Raw genomic sequence first — 20,706 nt, 5'->3', positions numbered from 1 at the left:
TTATATATATATGTCAAAGCCTGTGTGTATATGTGTGCATCATGCATGTGTCTGCTTCAGTGTTTTTTCGTTTATATTCACATCATTCTCTAATTTTTTAATTTATCATTTTATTTATGATAAAATATGTGTTTTGCTACATTAGACAACTTTGGATTTCTTTAATTGTTTGAGTTTTTAAAAATTTTATTTGAATAACATGCCAGTCTCTTGTGCTCTTCGCCTTCTTGTTTCTAAACACCTGTGCATATTTATGCATGTTTCATCCTGGTCATTACTGTGTCTGTATTCGTAAGCAGCTAGACACTTTTCATCCTCTGTTGAAGATATTTTTCCATCAGATATTAGATGGTGGGATCTTTACCTTTAACCTCATTAAAAGCTACTTAATGGGTAGGAATCTGATAATGGGTTGCAATGCTAAATGCAAACAGTAAAATGCAGCTACACATGAATGAAGTTAATTAGACTTGTCAGTTGTTTAAAATAGAGGAGAAATGCTTCTTGCTATATTTTGTTGTCGACATGCATCTGATCAAACTCTACTGTACTTGCAATAAACTCAGCACAGTACAAAAAAGATTTATAGTTGTTGTTGTTTAGAAAAACTATTAAATAGAGGTGTTATTGTTTACTAATACTATTAGAAATCATTGAAATTAAGCTGGAATAAAATAAAAGATGAATAATGAAAATCTACTGATCAAACTCTACTGTACTTGCAATAAACTCAGCACAGTACAAAAAAGATTTATAGTTGTTGTTGTTTAGAAAAACTATTAAATAGAGGTGTTATTGTTTACTAATACTATTAGAAATCATTGAAATTAAGCTGGAATAAAATAAAAGATGAATATCAGATGAAAATCTGAGAAAATTAGAAATGTTGATTTGGCAACTAACTGAAATGATATTTATTCATTTTTTTATTTTAATTAATTATTAACTGTTTGATAAATGTATGCATTTATTTATTGACTTATTTTTGAAATTAGACAGCACTGCATTCTGTGTGTTTTTAAAGTGTTATAAACACATTTTGATTTCATGTGCTTGAATTTGAAATAAATGTTTAAGTACTGAAATTACTACAATTAAAGCTGAAATAAAATTCATTAAAACTATTTAGATATATTTAAAGAATTATAAAAATGATAAGTGATACATTATTAAAAATGATAAAAAAGATAAATAATATAATTATAATTAAATAATATAAAAAATATAAATTAATTACTAAAATGACTAAAAACTAAAGCTGAAATAAAATTAATTAAAACTAAATTTATGTGCTAAATTATAATAGCACATAATAAAATGACTAAAACTTAAATGATCAGAATTCAAGATTGTTGTACATATTGCCTAATGTAAAATCCTGAAGCAGAATCATGTCAGAACCTTAAGCAGATGTTTTTCTCCAGTACACTTATTACAGTTCATGTTCCCCTGGAGCAACCTGCAGTTTAGAGCTTTGCTTTAAGGCACAGCAGTGATAGCGCATGGCTAGAGACCTTCCAGCATATCAGCCCTGAGATATAACCACTACACCACACCACCGACGTCAGCAAACCCACTGTGGGCGGACTGAGTCTGAAACGACATGAATCCGACAGCCCAATCACAGTACAGTACATAAATGTCTTCAACAAATGGAGAACAACGTCTAGGTGCTTCTGAATCATGTCCATAGTCCTCCACTGTCTGTCTCTCTCTCTCTCTCCATAGATCAGACATGAAGAGGCGTTTGGAGAAGTTGAAGTTCACAGGTACTCATCTCTCATCTCTCATTTCACTCATCGTCTTCTGCTGTCTGTCTGTTGCCTGATGCTAAACAGAACTTTCTCTTTTTAATTCTCTCTTCTTTTCTTTACACAATTAAAAAACAAACTAATAAATATGAAAAACTTACAAAAACATTAAAAACAAATGGATAATATAAAAATAAAAATATTAATAAAAACTATAATAATATCTCAAAATAATACTGAGGCAGAGTGGTCAATATAATAAAACAAAAACTAATAAAAATGAGAAAAAGCAACATAATTACTAAAACTTGAACTAAAATTTAAATGAAAATAGAAAATATAAAAATCAAAACGAATTCCAAATAGTAATAAAAACTGCAATAGTATCTCAATGATACTAAAATAATACTGGGGCAGAGTGGTCAATATAAAAAAAACAAAATCTAATAAAAAAAATACTAAAACTTTAACTAAAATTTATATGAATTCAAAATATACATAAAAATTCTTGATGTACTAAAATAAGTAAAGCTGAAACTGAAAAAAATCATAGGCAAAAAGAAATTAATAAAAATGATAAACCTACTAAATATGATCTCAATGATACTAAAATAATACTGGGGCAGAGTAGTCAATATAATAAAACAAAAACTAATGGAAATGAGAAACAACAAAACTTTAGCTAAAATTGAAATGAATGTGGATGATATAACAATTACATGGTAATGTATGCACATAATGATGATAGCAGTCCTAACCATGAAAATACATAATTTATTGTTCTTGAAATTATACAGGATTCATATAGAACCTAATTAATTTTGTCAGAGTTTTGTTCTTTGTATTTTCGATTAGCATGCTTAGGCTGCTAAGCTAACATTCTGTCATTCCCTGTGAATAGCATGCTAATCAGTTAGCCTGCTAGGCTAACACAACCAGTGGAAGTTTTAGTAATCAGAGCAAAAATATTGAATTTCACGCTGTATTCAGAAATGCATGTTGTAATATATATTCATAATCAATAATGATGTTCATTTGTAAAAGTGTATAGAAATATGTATTATAAAACAGAAAGATGCTAAATTACTTTCCATAACCGCCTCCAACAGAAAGATATATGACACTTCTGAGTGGATTGCCTCTTTACTGCCCTCTTTTGGTTGGTCCTCTAGTTTTTCCCTGACTTTTCCCAACAAGTGGATGTGATCTAATTTCTTTAACCTCTGTGTTTTGTTCACTCAACTGTAGGCGTGTCAGCACGGATTCGCCCAACACTTAGAACACCTTCTGTTCTATGGGGCAGACACCACTTCCCAGAATGCATCAGGAAACACTGCCCTCCACATATGTGCCCTTTACAACAAGGTAACCTGACAGAGTCTGACAGTAAAACACCAATACAGATGTGACATCTTTTTGACTTTCCTTAGACTTTCAAGGTGTAATACGATCTTATTTTATTATTAATTATATACTTTAAATGTTTTGATTATTTGATTAGCTTTAATTTTAAACAATATAATTGTAATTTAATTTAATTTTAATTTTAGTTTTTTTTTTGTAATTTTATGTTCTTTCTGTGTCATTTTTATTTCTTTTTTTATAATATTATAATTTAGGTTTATTTTTAATTCAGTTTAATTTTACCTTCAGCTAAAACTTATTTCAGGTCATTTTCATTTTTTTGTTTGTGTGTGTCTAATATTTATATATATTTTATTTAATATTTATTTAGTTTTTTTTTTTTTTAGCTTTATTCAGTTTTTCTGCAGGTCTTAAAAAAATCGTAATTCGCCCTTCCACAAATGAAGGCCTTTGAAAGGTCTTAAATCAGAGCAGGAAGTCAGAAATTGATAAAGTCATGGCATTAAATAATTTTACCTTCAGCTAAAACTTATTTCAGGTCATTTTCATTTTTTTGTTTGTGTGTGTCTAATATTTATATATATTTTATTTAATATTTATTTAGTTTTTTTTTTTTTTTAGCTTTATTCAGTTTTTCTGCAGGTCTTAAAAAAATCGTAATTCGCCCTTCCACAAATGAAGGCCTTTGAAAGGTCTTAAATCAGAGCAGGAAGTCAGAAATTGATAAAGTCATGGCATTAAATGTTGCATGCACTGCAAATAATGAATATCTTCCTCAGTATTTTGGTCTTGTTTTCCAATACAAATATCCTTGAAATGAAGATATGAAGCCTTGCTTTCTGAGAAATTGAACAAAATTAAGTAAGTTCATTTTTTCTGAGAAACTGAACATAATTAAAAGAGTTTATGTTTAAAACAAGAACAAATATCTGTCAATAGGATATGAAAACTTGTTTTTCTCTTTGAATTAAGTAGATTTTTCTGAGCCCATTGGCAGATTTGTTCTTTTTTTAATCATAAACTCAGTTCATTTTGATCAGTTTCACAGAAAACAAGACTGCTTATCTTGATTTAAGAATCTCCTCTGTCCAATCAGGAGAGCTGCGCCCGGGTCCTTCTTTACCGAGGAGCCAATAAGGAGATAAAGAACAAACACGGTCAAACCCCCTTCCAGGTATCTGTGTGTTAATCGTTCTAATCTAAATGACTTCTTATACATGCATGTGGGAGGTTTCACCACTGTACTAAACATAAAAGGCTGGCAAGACATAAAGACATTTACATAGATAAATAATCAAAATTGCGAGTGCATGTTTCCTAGAATTGCAAAGATTGTCCTCATATTAAAGACTGCATTGTTGCAAAGTATATAGCAATGCTGTGTTTGACAGGTCGCTGTGATGTCTGGCCATTTTGAACTTGGAGAAATCATCAAAAATCACAATAATGCAGATGTCGGTAAGTTTATATTTAAAATGTGCAAGAAGACAGAAAGAAATAAGCATACCATAGCTCTCCTCCAAAATCTAGCTTATGCAGGCTGTTCTTTAAAGGTGGGGTAAGCGATTTTTCAAAAACGCTTTAGAAAACTGATTCGGACCGACTAGCAAAACAAACTTGTAGCCAATCAGCAGTAAGGGGCGTGTCTACTCGTTATGTGGAGGAGAGAAAATGACCGTTGAAAATCATTTGAAATTTGTGTCAATACGTCATGAATAGAACGCATCAGCATTTTTCTGTCGGGGATTTGTCGTGTCGTGCCGCGCCGCATTCAGTGTAGACCATAGATATGTACTGTATATATATCTATGGTGTAGACAGCATCACAGATTATAATTCTATAGTATTTTGTCGCGCCGCGCCACTCGCGTCCGGTGAAGACACGGTGTAACATTGGTTTTGCTTTGTTTCACAGAACTAATCGTTGCCTGGGTTGCGTACGTATGTGTGGGGCGGAGCTATCAAAATAGGGGCGAGACCCTTTTGGGGTAGGGGCGTGTTTGTTTTGGTGATTTCAAATGTCAACATTGGCTACCAGAAATCACTTACCCCACCATTAAGACATGATTTTGTTGCTACAAAGATGCCTTATTTTGGCCAAATTGGAAGGCAGAATCACACGCGTCCTTCATAGAGAAGCCAAAACCCATAATGCTTTGTGACAAGCTCAATGTGAAAAATTAAAGTACTGATAAACAGCGATTTCATCTAATTAAAATAGACCATTTTACTCAATATTTGTGTGTTTTTTTTTAATGCTTATTAGAGTGTTGTATCATTAGCTTAGATACCAGTGTTGTTATTACCTGAAACTAAAACTATTAGTTTAAACATATTATTTAAGTATAAAAAAATTATTAATCATTAATCAGCTGAAATAAAAATATATATATATAAAATAAGAAAATATCATAATAAAATAATAATAAATAATAAAACTAAAAAACTAAAATCAAATAAATGTAGGCACTAAAATTAAAAATAAAGGCAAAAGCTAAAAGCTAATTCAAAATATTAACATACTATAAAAGTAAATAATACTAAAATAACACTATTAGGAACATGCTAAAGTCAAGTTCCATTTGAATCAATTCTCACATGCTTCATTATTTTCTACCTATGTAGAGCTTCCAAATCGCTTGCTTGTGAAGTTCCTTTGAAGGCAGCTGCCTATGTAGACATCAAGGCAGCTCACTAGGTTCTGGAACAGAGCCCATCTCTATATGATCTCTTCTTCTCTAATCTTTTATTCTTTTCCCACCAGTTCCGTTTTTGGAAACTCCCAAATACGCTCCTCTCTTTATGGACGGTATGTTGAATCAAGCCATCATGGCTGGCCTTCAGCATTCTCACCCGCTGCTCCGCGCCAAGAGCGAGAACATGATGACGACGCTCATGGACCCCGTAGTGCTGCCCGCCGCTGCCGCCAGCATGCCACCTGCTCAGGTAGCCCTTCACCTCCTGCTGGCCTTCAGGGGAACACGCCAGCACAGACATCAGTCGCCAAATCATTTGTTTTCTCTCATTTCAATCAGACTCAGCGCCGGGCCTCTTTCGCTTTGAGGAGCTCCAGCAGTCCCCACGGAGCCCGAACCCGATCCCCGTCCCGAGGGAGAGAGGGAGGAGAGACGGAGGAAAAGCAGCACAAACAACGAGGGAGGCAGGGGTGAGTACTGATCCCTGGTGACCATTTTTGACCGTTGTATATAAAGTGGTGATGTTTTTCAATATCAAATCCTGTAAAAGTTTCACAGGTTTTGTTGGTGCAGCAACACTAAAAAAATCAAAGTCACAAAAAAAAATAAAAATAAGAAACCTGATATATATATAATTGAGTCTGAAATAAATCAGTGTTTTTTTTAATCAGTAATTGTTTTAAACATGAGCCATCTGAATAAACCAATTCACTAAATTAAATACATAAATGAATAGATTTAAAAAATACATACATACATACATACATACATAGAAAAAAGCAAATGCATATGATAAAAAATGATTTAAAATAAAAAAGTTAATGATTAAAATCAGCAAATAATAATAAAAATGAGATTGAAATGTGATTATATAAATAAATAATATAGCTAAAAGTACAGTAATATACTAATGCTAATTACTTTCGCTAATTAAAGAAAAAATTATATAATGTAACAGAAACTAAATATTTTCCAATTTATATTTCACTATTACAATTTTTCTATAATTATATTATATTATATTATATTGTATTATATTATATTTTTCTTTTTTTTTAATTTATATATTTTTTTATTTACATTTTTAAAGTTTTTTTTGCCATTTTTATTAGTTTTTGTTTAGATTGAATTTATTTTTGTTTCAGTTTTAGTTCAGTTTTAGCTTTCATTTATTTACAGTTTTCATTTAGTTTAGTTTCATTTTAATCTAATAATAATTTTTTATTTAATTCAGCTTTATTTAAATGAGAGAATTAGACATTGTAGTGCTTCACACGAGAGAGCGAGACTTTCTAGGAAACTTATTTATCTATTATTGTAGAGCTTTGTCTCATTCCTGGAAAAGCTACAGTATTGTGGTTAACTTTAGAAGCGCTGCTAGTTTAGTTACTCACCGACGCTCTGTGTTGAACACACTGCAAATGATGACAAACGGCACAAATCTTTCTGACTGGGAAGAACAGTTCAGGCTGTGCTGCAAAATCAATCATCAGCCTCTCAGCAGGCCTAAAGCACAGCAAACCAGAGCAACTCCTGCAACCACGGGCTGCTTTTTAACCAAGCTCAAACCGATGGAAATGAGAATCACCATAGGGCATCATAAATTAATAAATGAATTTCCCAGGATGCCTCTGGGTTGTAATTACATTTGTTTTCTTTCAATTTACCCCGTCGTTTGATTTCAGTGCTGGGAAACGTTCCTTTGGTGAATAAACAATCTCAACCTGTCAGGAACTTTTCCGGGTCAAATTTCCCCCCCCCCCCCAAAAAAAATTTATATAAAATAATTTAACAATAATAAATTAAATCATTTAACAACACAAGTTCACAGTTGTCTGATGTTGGTTAATGGTCACATGACATGCAGGTAAACAAATAAAAAAAGTGTTTTATCTTAATTGTTTTCATTTTAGAAGTATTTATTTTAATTTGACATTTTTATAATTTAATTTAATTTTAACCTTTAATTAATTGAATTTTAAAAAGCAAAGCAATATTTTTTTATACATTTTTAATCAACTGTAATATGCTATAAACAGCAAAAAAACATTGTATTATAATAATTAGAATCAGAATGAGATTTCTGAAAAAAGAAAATATATATATATATATATATATATATAGACATAGGTCTAAAAACAATCACCATTCAGCATAATTAAATAGTAATAATAATATCTATAAGTAAATTACTAAAAACTAAAATGTTTGGATGCATTAAAGTAATGAGAAGGTTAAATGTGCTTAATTGTCATGACCATTTTTAATGGCCCTAAATATAGGTTTCATTTTTGGTTTTAATGATATTTTAAGCAAAACGTCATTATTTCTTTCTTTTTCTTTTGGGGCAAAATGTGACCTGGATGTTTTGTCTTGAGATTCATCATACTGCATTTTAGCTTATAGCGTATGAGATGTTTCACTCCACATCAGCTGTTCAGTAGTGCGTGAACATCAGGGGGACGTTACAGGAAAACCGAAGAAATGTCATTGATTATATGGACAAATTTCAAGTGTAAATACACGTTTAGATCTTCTATCATTGTGGTGTTTTTATATGTTAAACTGTCAGTGTTGGTTTCTGTTGCACTCTTATGGTACATTACAGAAGCTCTGACTCACTATTTTGCACGTCGTGATTTGCGCTGTTCGGCTTCTGGCCAAAGCTCCACTGCCATACTGAGTTAATTCTTACTCGGTGGCTTAGAAACAAACACTTTCTGCTGTGTACATGCTAAAACATTCACTCTGTGGCGTCTATACAGTAGTATATCTGACGTTTATTCAGACTAGAAGTGGATTCTTAAACTTTTGCTTTTCCGTTTGGTCCAGCCAGTCTTGAAATTTTGGTAGCATCCTTGAGATAATGATTTTGTATGAGGGTTTGGTCCCACGGTGTTCAATAATGGATGAGATCCAAATACTAAGGAGTTATTACAATCATATTCCTGCACCAAATCCTTGGAAACTTACCCTACTTAACAAAGCCAAGCCAACATTATTAATTGGCACTAATGCACAAAGTCACCCGCCTACAATATTTTTTATTACTTTGGATAGGATGCAACTTTTTGCCTGCATGTTCACATTATTGTATTCTGTATTCCTCTGTCTGCCCCAGTGTTATTTTAGTATTATTTATATATATTTATGTATTTATTGACATTTTAAATGAGCTTTTATTCAATTTCATTTTAGTTTTAGTAATTGTTTATCAGTTGTTGTTGTTTTTAAAAAAATAAATAATTCTATATAGTTTTTATTCATTTTTATTTTAGTTTTAATTTTAATACTTTGAGTTTTTTATTTTTGGCTTGTTATATGTTTTGTTTATTTTTATTAGTTTTTTTATATTTCTATATAGCTTTATATCTATTTCAGTTTTACTTTTAGTTATTTTAGTGCTTCAGCTTACACATATTTATTTCAGTTAGTTGCCAAAGGCAATATTTCTATTTTTGTTTAAGTATTCGTTTAAATATTTTAAAGTATAAGTTTATGTGTTTTTGTCATTTTAAATGTTGTTTTTTTATATTTCTGTATAGATTTCATTTATTTCAGTATTAGTTTTAGAAATTTTAGTAGAAATTTAAGATTGTTTTTTCATCTTCTGTGTAGCTTTAATTTATATTTCAATTTTAGTTTTAATTAATTTACTTCAGCTTAAAATTTTTTTTTTAAAAGTATAAGTTTGTGTTTTTGTAATTTTTTATAGTTTTTTTTATACAGTATATTTCTGTATAGCCTTGATATATTAGTCTTTTATATTTCTATTTATCTTTAATTGATATTTATTTCAGTTGTAGATATTTTAGTACTTTAGCTTTAACATATTTATTTCAGTTAGTTGTCAAAGGCCTAATTTTTGGATTTTTTTTTTGTGTGTGTGTTTAAATTTGTAATGTTTTGTAATTTTTATTAGGTTTATATATATATATATATATATATATATATATACAGTATATATAACATTTGTTGTCCTATATAGCTTTCTATTTGTTTTATGTAATATTTTCACAGTTTAGTTGTAATATTTTAGTATGCCAAATTAAACATAAATTAGAAGTGTTGCCTTAGCTATAACTGAAATGTTTGTTTTTTTAATCTAATATTTATTTTATATTATTTCAGCTTTATTTTTCAATTACAGAAAAAGATTTTTAATAGGTTTAGTTGTGGTTAACAGTAACAGCACTGGTCGCTCCGTGTGTTTTTGTGTGTTATAGAGGAGGTCAGAGGAAGCGTCTCTACAGCGCCGTTCCGGGTCGCGTGTTTGTGGCGACGCGTTCTCGCTCCGCTCACGGTGAGCGCGAGATCAGCCTCAGCAAAGGGGACAAGGTCAAAGGTCAGAAGACTTCTCTTCAAGTCAGTATAAACATCTGAATATTTAAGGTTTATTAAAGCTGTGTCAAACCCTCTCAGTGTTGAGTGTAGGTGAAGGGGGATTCTGGGAAGGAACAGTGAAGGGCAGAACAGGCTGGTTTCCTGCTGACTGTGTAGAAGAGGTGCTGCCCCAAACCCAGGAGCAGCACACAGGTACTGCATACAAATCACACCTCAGCTCTCTTTAATATCTCAGCTGTGTCTGTTAAGATGAAGTAGAAATAAATTAGCCTTTATTTAAGTCTTAAAGGGGTCATTGCTGATTTGCTGCTCATTAAACATTTCTGATTATTATCAATGTTAAATACCGTTGTGCTGCTTCATAATTTTGTGTAATTTTTTTTTTCAAGATTTTCTGATGAATAGAAAGTTCAAAATAACTTTTCATCAATTTAATGCAGCCTTACTGATTAATTTCTTTAAAAAATGACCTTACTTTAGTCTATATTCTCATTATTTCCCAGTCTTCTGAAGTCATACAGTATGATGCTTGCTGTGAGTAACACACCAGGGGCTTTGTAGAAAACGAAGCGTTTGAGAGAGGCGGGGCATAGAGGACCTACAATAATGTACAGTATTTGAAAAATAATGTGTTTTTTGAACATTAAAGCATGTCAACATATTCTGTTACACCAAATACACAAAATAATGATCTTTAAAATAGCATTATATGACCCCTTTAACAGTGTCTCAAACAGTACTCCGGTTTGAAGAGGTGCTAATGTGTGGACAGTAAGAACTAAAACATTTATTTCATGAATTTAAACCCTTCTGTTGCTCAAAAAAATGTCCTATGATTCCTTACAGGTTTGTTACCTGTTGACAGCTCTTGGTGTAAATTCATATATCAGCAAATGTTTTCCTTATGGATTCTGGATCATTTTTGACAATAGAAGGAATCGGAAAAATAGCTGAGATATGAGTTGATATTTGAAGCATAACTGAGAAATCCAGCTCTCCTGATCTATAAAAGATAAACGCTAATGTTCTTCCTCTGTGCTTACCTGGCTATCTAAATGTGGACTTCTGTTCTATTTAAATTACGCTGTATGTAATAACTATCGACAAACCATAATCCTAAAACACAATGGTGAATTATTTCATTTCTTTATGAATCCTTTATGGGTCTTTTCTCTTTTTTTGAGGATGTCCCCAAGAGCTTTTCCCTGTGGTGATTTGCCTTCTCACATAATCTTCATGCGCACAGCACACGAATATGCAAAATCACATCAATTTGAATACATCACACTTCCACTTACACAGATATACACGCCTACATGTGCTAACAGTCAGAGTGTGTGTGTGTGTGTGTGTGTTTCAGAGAGCCGCAGTGAGAAGGCAAAGAGGAAACTGTTTCGTCATTACACAGTAGGAACGTACGATGGTCTTGAAGTGCCCAGGTGGGAACAGAACGGAATCTGAATTTACCTTTATCTGTCTATTTAATTTATATAATCTGTTCATTTGAAATGTTCTATATATTTTTTTTTTTATGACAATTTTACACGCACACACACACACACACACATACACACACACATATATTACACAATATAAATGTTTGGGGTTGCTAAGTTTTTTTATGTTTTAAGGCTACATTTAATACAGTAATATTGTGAAATATTATTACAACTTAAAATAACTTTCCTATTTGAATATATTGTAAAAAGTAATTTATTGCTGTGATTTTTCCATGTTTTCTACAAAACAAAACTGGAAATCGAGGGGTTATGACGTCATTAGCAGGCGACACAATGACACTACACACACGCTCCGTGTCACTAGTTAAAATTGCTTATTTCTCAGGATTTAAACATTCTTCGAAACATTTGGGATAATGTAAGTACACAAGTCAGCAAAATATATAACACTGTTCTAGTGGTTTTTGGATATTTTAATAAATAAACTTACATATTGTGCCTTTAAGTTCAGGAGGCCACATGCTCACTGTATGCTTTCATTATGTGGAACAGAGCAGCATGAACGTTCAGCTAAACATCTCCTTTCATTTTCCACGTTAGACAGAGAATCACACAGGTTTGAAACAAGCGCAGGATTCTGGTTTTTGAGTGAACTATTCCTTTAAAGCATGTTTCTCTCCTACACTCGTTTCTTCTGATTATTATCAGTGATGAAAACAGTTGTGCTGCTTCATATTTTTGTGGAAACTGTGATACATTTTATTTTTCAGGATTATTTGATGAATAGAAAGTTCGAAAGAACAGCATTCATTTGAAATGGAAGTATTTACATTATAAATGTCTTTACTGTTACTTTTGATCAATTTAATGCATCTTTTCTAAATACAAGTAATAATTAAAAAAAAATCTTACTGCCCCCAAACTATTAGTTAATATTCCATAATTTCTAAAATGTACTGTAGAAATAACTTACAACTCTATGATAATATAATATACTGTATATGTTAAAAACTGAACTAAAATCACTTAGTGTCACTTAGATTGTGCTGTGCCTCTATATTGGAAATGGGTTTTCTTTTGTGATAAAGTGTGTGCACACTAGCAAGTATGAACTAAACTATACATGTTGATCCAGTGAAATCTATCGATGGGTTTTTGTCAAATGGATTCACCACAAAAAAGATTAGCGGCTGTTTCCTGTTTCAAACGTTTGCTGGCAGGTGCAGAAAGCGAGTCTCTGCCTCCACTAGACTGTATGCAAATGTCACAGCCACTTTCAAAAAATTACACAACAATGTTTGGATCTGTGGCTCTCATGTGGAATATTAACACATGCGGTGTGAGCCGCTGCTGTCTCTCTGCTGCCACTCTCTTGTCTCTGATCTGTCTCTCTCTCACGCACCGTGCATCAGCTGAAACGGCGCGGTTTCCAGAGGATATGTAAAATTGTGTGCATACGTTGTGTTTTGTGTTCATGTATGTGTGCATGGGTGTGTGTGTGAGAGTGTGCACATATAAGCTGTCTTGATCATCTGTTGCCATGCAGGCCGAGTGAGTGGTGAATACCAGTATCCGCTCGCATCTCTCACCCACTCATCAAAATCCCACAATTTATCTCCGGTTCTGTATGAAAGGAATAGATCACCCAGAAATGAAAATTCTGTCATTATTTACTCACCCTCATTTCGTTCCAAACCACAACAGTGTTATTGTTATTATAATTTTTTTGTCCAAAAAGGACAATTTTTGAAGAAGATTTTTTAAAGAAAGATTTTAACTTTTTTTTAAATAAGTATCTTCCGCTCACCAAGGCTGCATTTATATAAATGGGGGGATACGGAGAGAAAGACCTGTCTCTCCCTCTCTCCCTCTCATCCTCATGGCCCTCGCTCGGTCCCCAGAACCGCAGCGTCTGGTTCATTTACAGGTATCGGCTGCTCCGTTCTTTTATTGTCGCTGCGGAGAGAGAGGGATAGAGCGAGAGAGAGCGAGACAGGCAGATGGATGCTCTGAAGAGGTAGCAGACAGACTGTTGAGCAGAATGCTTTCATATACAGTATATATCATCTGTATGTATGTGTGTGTGTGTGTGTGTGGCTAAAGTCTGGTCGTTTATCGTAAATCAAATCCCTCTCTCTCTTACAGTGCGTGTATATATATGTGTCTATACGTGTGCATATGAGTTGTGAATGTGGCTTTCATTGTACATACGGTACATGTGTGTGTTTTAGTGTTGTAAATGAGTTCATGTCACATGTATGTGTGTTTTTGAGTCATTGAAAGGGTATGAGTCACTATGGGTGTATATATGTATGTATGTGTGTGTGTGTGAAACACACAGTACATCATAGAAAGTTGTGATGCTGCGGGGTTGATCAAATACAGGATGAACGTGTGTGAGTCTTGCTGGTGTATTGTCATTTATGCATCACTATCTTTCCCGCTGTCATTCCTACACTGATGAGATATGTAATGCCGTTGGGAACGGCGTTTAAGTAGGAAAATGCTGCTGCCGGGTTGGATTAAAATTCAAGACAGATCAACTTCTAGAAAATGGGCAAACTTCTCATGTGAGGATTTTGTAATGGAAAATCATAATTGCAATAAAAAAGGAAAACGTTCAGCTCAAGTTAAAGGTGTTAAATTATAATCTTCAAAACCGAACTTATTTTGGTTTTCCATCGCTGATAATGTGAATATTAATTTGTTTGCATGTTGTGATTCTCACAAATATGGCATGAATATGTGGATTTTAAATTGCTACATTTTTACAGTTTTCTTATTGTTTAAAGTTTCCCTTTGTAGTAGGTTTTGGTTTGGGTTCATTTAAAATGTGCTTTATATAAGTGTTTTATTTAAGTGAGTATGTGTTACATCAATATAGTATTTATGTGTTTATGTGATCGCATGTATGCATTTAAACGGTTGGTTGCTCAGTCCGAACTCTTCGTCATTTATGCCTCACAGTATTTTCTGCTGTTATTCCTGCACAGATGCAATGTGTTGATGCTGTTGCGAACCGCATTTAAGTAGGAAAATGCTGCTGTCTGCTTGGTTTAAAATTTGAGACGGATCTAGAAAATGGGCAAACTTGTCATGTGAGGATTTTAGAAAATCATAATTTAAATAAAAACATGTTTAGCTGACGTTAAAAGTTAAATAGTAATTTTCTTTAGTTACAGAACTTGTTTTAGTTTTCCATCGCTGCTAATCTGAATATTTATTTTTTTAGCGTGCTGTGATGCTCCTGAATTGTTTAAAATGTGGCATAAAAATTTGACAAAACCTATCAGATTTTGTATTTCTAAACTTTAAATGTTTTTTTTTTTTTGTAGTAGGGGTTTGGTATTTAGCTTATAATTAGCTTTATATAAGAACTAGAAGTCTAAAGTATGTCATCTGCAGTGCTGCGTAAATTACGTACATAATTGTAATCGTACATTAAAACGTAATCATGTAATCCACAAAAAAGTAACTGTAATCTGATTATGAGCATTTTAAAATGTAATGTACTCTAATTACAAGAGCTACATTTATTATGTTATCCAGATTACATGTAATCAGTTACTACCCAGCACTGGTCGTCTGTTAGTTAAGTAGACCTCAGTATAGTCAAAGAAAATAATATCATCTATAGCTGCGTCCCAAATGATGCTCTATACACTATGCACTTATACGCTATGTACTTATGCACTTTGCACTCAACCGTGTAGTGTATGAATTATGTAAAGATTATTTTGTCCTTCATCATCGAAGTCTGATAGCTCCTCCCCCTCCGCTATGTAATTAAAGCTGCCACAGTTGAGTGCATGAAGTGTCCAACATTCCACACTTTATTTTTTCTTTTTGTAATTTTCAGTGTGAATGCATTACTCGAACTATTTATATTCTAAAACGTCTGTAACTGTCATTGTCTTTGCACTGAACTAGCTGCACACGTCTACAAACCAACCCCCATACTCTCACCATGGTAACCATGGTGTCCGCCAAAATAGTTACTACCGGTATTGTTGCTACTTAAAACCCAACATAAATGACATTTTTATGAATCATTTCTGTTTTTGAGCTTCAGCTAGTAGCTGTGTTTTTGAACATGGTAGCTGGTTTCTAAATGGTCTAAGCTGGTCATTAGCTTATGAAAGCTGGATATTAACTGGTTGGTTGACCAGTCACAGTTTTACAAACATCTTAACCACTTTAAATTGTAGCTTGTTTGCTACTGGTCCAAGATGATTTACCGGCCTGAAACAGCTAGAAATTGGCTTTCATGTTCCAAAACAGCTAGTTTTTCCAGTGGATTCAGTGCAGTGTTGTGTTTAGTATCATTAATACAGTTTTTGAATAATTTATAGTTATAGTTTAACTATACTTTTTAAAATATTTTGAATTAATTTTTATTTGTAAACAATTTTGTAATTTTTAAAGTTTTAGTCATTTTTAATATATATCTGTATGGTTTTTAGACATTTTTGTTTCAGTTTTAGTACTTTTAGTAAATTAGTACTTAAATGTAAACTAAATGAAAATGAATAATGTTTCCTTGGCAACTAACTGAATAAAAAAAAATTTAATATAAAAGCTATTTTTTTCATTTAGAAATAAAAAAGCTAGATGTATGATTTTAGTTTTATTTAACAATAACCCTGATTTAGGTTTATATTCCAAAATGGTGACAAGTAATTTCTTAAGTGTGAGTTGCAGAAATAAGCTTAAAGATTTTGCTAAATTTTTTTTGTATAATTGGGATTTTATTTTAATTCATATTTTGAGTTTGTTTTTATTTTTTTTATTTTCCATTTTCATTTAAATTTTCATTTGTAATTTGTTTGTTTCCCTTTCGAATGGGACCTCACACTGCGTCCCCTAGAGAGCGCTATGGGGAATGCCTCCGGCATGGTCTGTCATGAAGCATGAGTCTAAACACAACAATGAACTTGACATTGGCAGGCGGCAGCTTATGACGTCACAGCTGGTGCAGCTTCCACTTCTTGCCTGAAGGAGACATGCAGCAATTCCTGAAGCATTGCAAAGGGACTCAGCGTCTCGTTTCCCTTCTCAGGTTTCATGCGTAACCTGAGACGCTTCCTTTCAAATGGGAACTCGCACTGCATCCTCTAGAGGCCACTATGGGAACGGTGAACCAACGCTGCCATGCTGAAGGGATGAGTGCTTTATTGGTTGAGCTAAGTCAAAGACTCAAAGGAGTCCTCACTCCTGCACCAGCAACGCGATCATAGACCGGAGCTTCTCAAGAACAGAGGCCTCAACAGGAGCCTATGTTCTTATTCAGGCCAGCATCCAAGGAGGCTCACAAAGAGCCTAACACTCAGAGCCAGCTCTGCAGAGTGGAGGCCTAAATACAATACCTCTCAAACTGAGAGGTGGCCTAACAACACTCCATACTAAGGTCAGTAGCCAAGGATGCTCCCAGAGAGCCTAACAACCTAGCATACTACCGCCTAGACAAGCTCTAGGAGCAGAGGCCTCGACATGACAACTCTCTAAAACAAGAGGAGCCCTAACTACACCCTACGCTCAGGACATCCTGTAAGGAGGCTCACAGAGAGCCTACAAACTCACAGACTCACAACCTAGTGGAGCTCTCAATGAAAATAACTGACGACGCTTGCAGTAGATGGCAGAGCTCTAGGAGCAGAGGCCTCAATATGAGAATTCCTCTGAGTCCACACATTCGTGACATAATGCCGCTTTGACTGTCGGGTAGAAGTCTGCTGTGGAGATCGCCTCAGTGCAGGCGGGAATAGGGACAGCGCGAACTGAGCTTTCACTGAGAAATCTCTTCAGTGCGCGCATTCTGCTCCCTCAGGAGCTAAACGTGCATGCTCCAAACTCATGTACAAACAAACGGTCTCCTGAAGACAAGAAAAAGGATGACGTATTTCACAGGTGCCCTTTTAATACTCTCGGCCGCACCAGCTATGATGTCATAGGCTGCCGCCTGCCAATGTCAAGTTCATTGTCGTGTTTAGCTCATGCTCCAGACAGTGGTCATACGGAGGCATTCCCCATAGCGCCCTCTAGGGGACGCAGTGTCTCGTTCCCCTTCTCAGGGAACCATGGTTACATGCGCAACCTGAGATGTTTTCCGTTATTATTATTAGTCTTTCATATGAGCTTCTCTCTTCTCTCTCTGACAGTGACTACATCATAAAGGAGAAAACTGTACTTCTGCAGAAAAAAGACAATGAAGGCTTCGGTTTTGTACTCCGAGGGGCCAAAGGTAAGTGATGGACATCAGCGAGCTCTTTTCTGGTTTGATAACAGAGCACAGCATGACATAGACGGATCACGTCCATGATTGTGATCTGTGATCTCCAGCCCAGACTCCTGTTGAGGAGTTCAGCCCGACTCCAGCCTTTCCTGCTCTGCAGTACCTCGAGTCTGTCGACGAGGGGGGCGTCGCGTGGAGGTCCGGCCTGCGGATGGGGGACTTCCTGATCGAGGTCAGCAAAGATGTCGCCTCCTTTGATGCAACCTTGTTTTAGACATCTAATGAACCATTAAAACAAGTTTTTATTAGATAAAGAGCCATAGAATGTTATATAGAAGACCGAATGCTGCATCGCTACAAAAGCCAAAACTAGTTTAGCGGTATAGTCTCCAGTCTGTGAGGTGTTAAACCCAACACTGAACAAATCTTAACACCTACACTGAGGTGATAAACCTCACTGAGATACTTGTGTTACCTACTTTAATTTGATTCTGGAAGAGAAGATGACATGGATCTTGTGTTCTCTGTGTATGCCATCTTGAGTATGTGGTGCTGCAAAATATATTTTTATTGATACGTCTCCAGACGCAACGCCCTGTTAGCAAAAACCTTCACCTCACGGTTCCCAGCTGGTTAATTTGGAGGGTGTGAATCATGTTGAATCATTTTGAATCAAATCTGATGATAATGCTCAAGACACCCACTTGTGTTTCTCTCTCTTTCTCCAAATTGCAAATCAAATTTCCTTTCTTATATAATTTTTAAATATAGTTTTCTTAAATAAAAAAAAAACCAATCTTTGTAAAAATCACCTTAATTGAAAAATAGAGTAGAAATAGAATATTTGGAATATACACGTTCAAAAGTTCAGGCTTGGTAACATTTTTTTTTAGCATTTAGCATTTATTTGATTAAAAATGCAATAAAAATGGTAATATTGTGAAATTTTATTACGATTTACGATTTAGTGTTTTTTTTATTTATTTATGTTTTAAAATGTAATTTATTCTTGTGATCAAAGCTGAATTTTCAGCATCATTACTCCAGTCTTCAGTGTCACATGATCCTTCAGAAATCATTCTAATATGCTTATTCACCGCTCAAGAAACATTTCTGATTATTATCAATGTTAAGAACAGTTGTGCTTCTTTTCTATATACTTATTATATATTATTATAAGTGATACGATATGTGCGATACACTGTGATGCATTTTTTCAGTATTCTTTGTAATTCTTTCTTTTAAAAAATACTGACCTGCAACCTTTGAATGGTTATGTATATTACAATGTATCTTAAGTTACTATTGATTGAAATATTATGGCTGTATTTTCACAGGTGAATGGAATCAATGTGGTGAAGGTGGGTCACAGGCAGGTGGTGAACATGATTCGCCAGGGCGGGAACAGTCTGATGGTGAAGGTCGTCATGGTAGCGCGAAATCCTGAGATGGAGGAAATGCCTAAGAAGAAAGGTCAGAGAGCGATTTTACTGTGGATTTGTCTGTGGGAGTATGAATGAATGACATTGCAGGCAGTTTTTGATTTGATTTAACAGCGCTCTCTTTCCCTTTAGTTCCCCAGCAAAGTAAGCGGCTGACCCCTCCGGCTATAGCTCTGCGCTCCAAATCCATGACTTCAGAACTGGAGGAGATGGGTACAGTCTTACAAACACATATACACACACCTTCCATACACATACACGCATGAAATGCTTGTTATTCTATTAAGCGTTTACTGTTATCATAAACTCTGATATTACACTTTCAATCCTCTTTTTGGCTGATAATTTGCTTCTTTGTCTTTCTTTCTTCTTTGCACACAGTGGAGAAAGGTCTGTGCAATGTCTTGTCATTTTGAACCATTATAATATTTTAGAATGAATCTCACAAAAATTATCCAGGACACATTTCACCCCAAAATACTAACTAACTAACTATTTTTTTTTTTTTATGTGAAATGTCATTTTATAGCAATGCATATTGTCATTTTATGGGAAATGAGCATATTTGTTGCATATGGATGTTTAAAAAAATGTTTCACGATGCTTCTCCATGCTATTCTCCTCAGTGACTGTCAGAAGATTCTCATAAAAATAATATTTTTTATTTATTTTTATTTATTTCATTTATTATTAATTTAGTTATTTCACAACCATAATATTTAAATACTATTTAAAAAAATTGGAAATTGTATTTGGTCATGAAAAGAATGTTACAATGCAAAAACAAAACACAGATTATCCTAAAACAGGCCTCGTTTTCATTATGCAAAAAATACTTTCTTGTTTTAGGGGTGAAATATGTCTTAGTTTTCTGACAGGTTTTACGAAATTAACTGTTTAATCATATCATAGTGTTGCAGAGAGTTTAAGTGTTTTAGTTGGAAAATCTGTCTTCTCATATAAAATTTATCAAGGTTATTAATGATCCTTTATTAGTTTATCAGTCAGTATCAGTCTAGATTTTAAACAATAAACAACAGTATGCAGTTTATATATATTAGTTATAAAATTTGTTTCTTTCAGTGACAGTGAAAACATGTTATAATGTTTGTTGGCTGTCAGTTTTCTTCTTAGTTTGTTACCATGACAACTGAAAATAGACTGCAAACTTGAGAAAAATACTTGCTGTTTATTGACACCGATTGTTAATACTGTTACAAGGGAATAATTTTAAATAATGATTAAAAAAATGCGAAATGTTACATTGTCACCACAGTGTCCGGTTAAACATGCACTTATAAAAGCATATTATTGCATTTTTAACATTACTCACTTCCTTTTGCAGCTGCCTCGCCATGGAAGAAGAAACCAGGTGACTTGATTTTTCTTTTGTTTTCTTCAAATGCATAAGGGTTA

The 20,706-nt window shown here is 33.7% G+C and overlaps 1 protein-coding gene across 1 annotated transcript in view; it reads left to right on the top strand.

Annotated features, from left to right (window-relative positions):
• Positions 1 to 20,706, top strand: part of LOC107753062 (SH3 and multiple ankyrin repeat domains protein 1-like) — a 50,624-nt gene that overhangs the window by 21,497 nt on the left and 8,421 nt on the right. Inside the window, exons 8-21 of the mRNA XM_016569165.1 lie at positions 3,000 to 3,116; positions 4,213 to 4,290; positions 4,508 to 4,574; positions 5,881 to 6,062; positions 6,152 to 6,282; positions 10,039 to 10,157; positions 10,235 to 10,348; positions 11,517 to 11,595; positions 17,775 to 17,857; positions 17,956 to 18,080; positions 19,186 to 19,321; positions 19,423 to 19,503; positions 19,672 to 19,680; positions 20,636 to 20,662. Of these exons, the coding sequence (XP_016424651.1) occupies positions 3,000 to 3,116; positions 4,213 to 4,290; positions 4,508 to 4,574; positions 5,881 to 6,062; positions 6,152 to 6,282; positions 10,039 to 10,157; positions 10,235 to 10,348; positions 11,517 to 11,595; positions 17,775 to 17,857; positions 17,956 to 18,080; positions 19,186 to 19,321; positions 19,423 to 19,503; positions 19,672 to 19,680; positions 20,636 to 20,662 (1,348 nt within the window). The remainder of the gene's footprint in view (positions 1 to 2,999; positions 3,117 to 4,212; positions 4,291 to 4,507; positions 4,575 to 5,880; positions 6,063 to 6,151; positions 6,283 to 10,038; positions 10,158 to 10,234; positions 10,349 to 11,516; positions 11,596 to 17,774; positions 17,858 to 17,955; positions 18,081 to 19,185; positions 19,322 to 19,422; positions 19,504 to 19,671; positions 19,681 to 20,635; positions 20,663 to 20,706) is intronic.

The sequence above is a fragment of the Sinocyclocheilus rhinocerous genome, unplaced genomic scaffold (genome assembly GCF_001515625.1).
Source record: "Sinocyclocheilus rhinocerous isolate Xijiao unplaced genomic scaffold, SAMN03320098_v1.1 scaffold1493, whole genome shotgun sequence".
Classification (NCBI taxonomy): domain Eukaryota; kingdom Metazoa; phylum Chordata; class Actinopteri; order Cypriniformes; family Cyprinidae; genus Sinocyclocheilus; species Sinocyclocheilus rhinocerous.
Note: the sequence above shows the minus strand (reverse complement) of the source record. Positions and strands in the feature narration are given on the sequence as shown.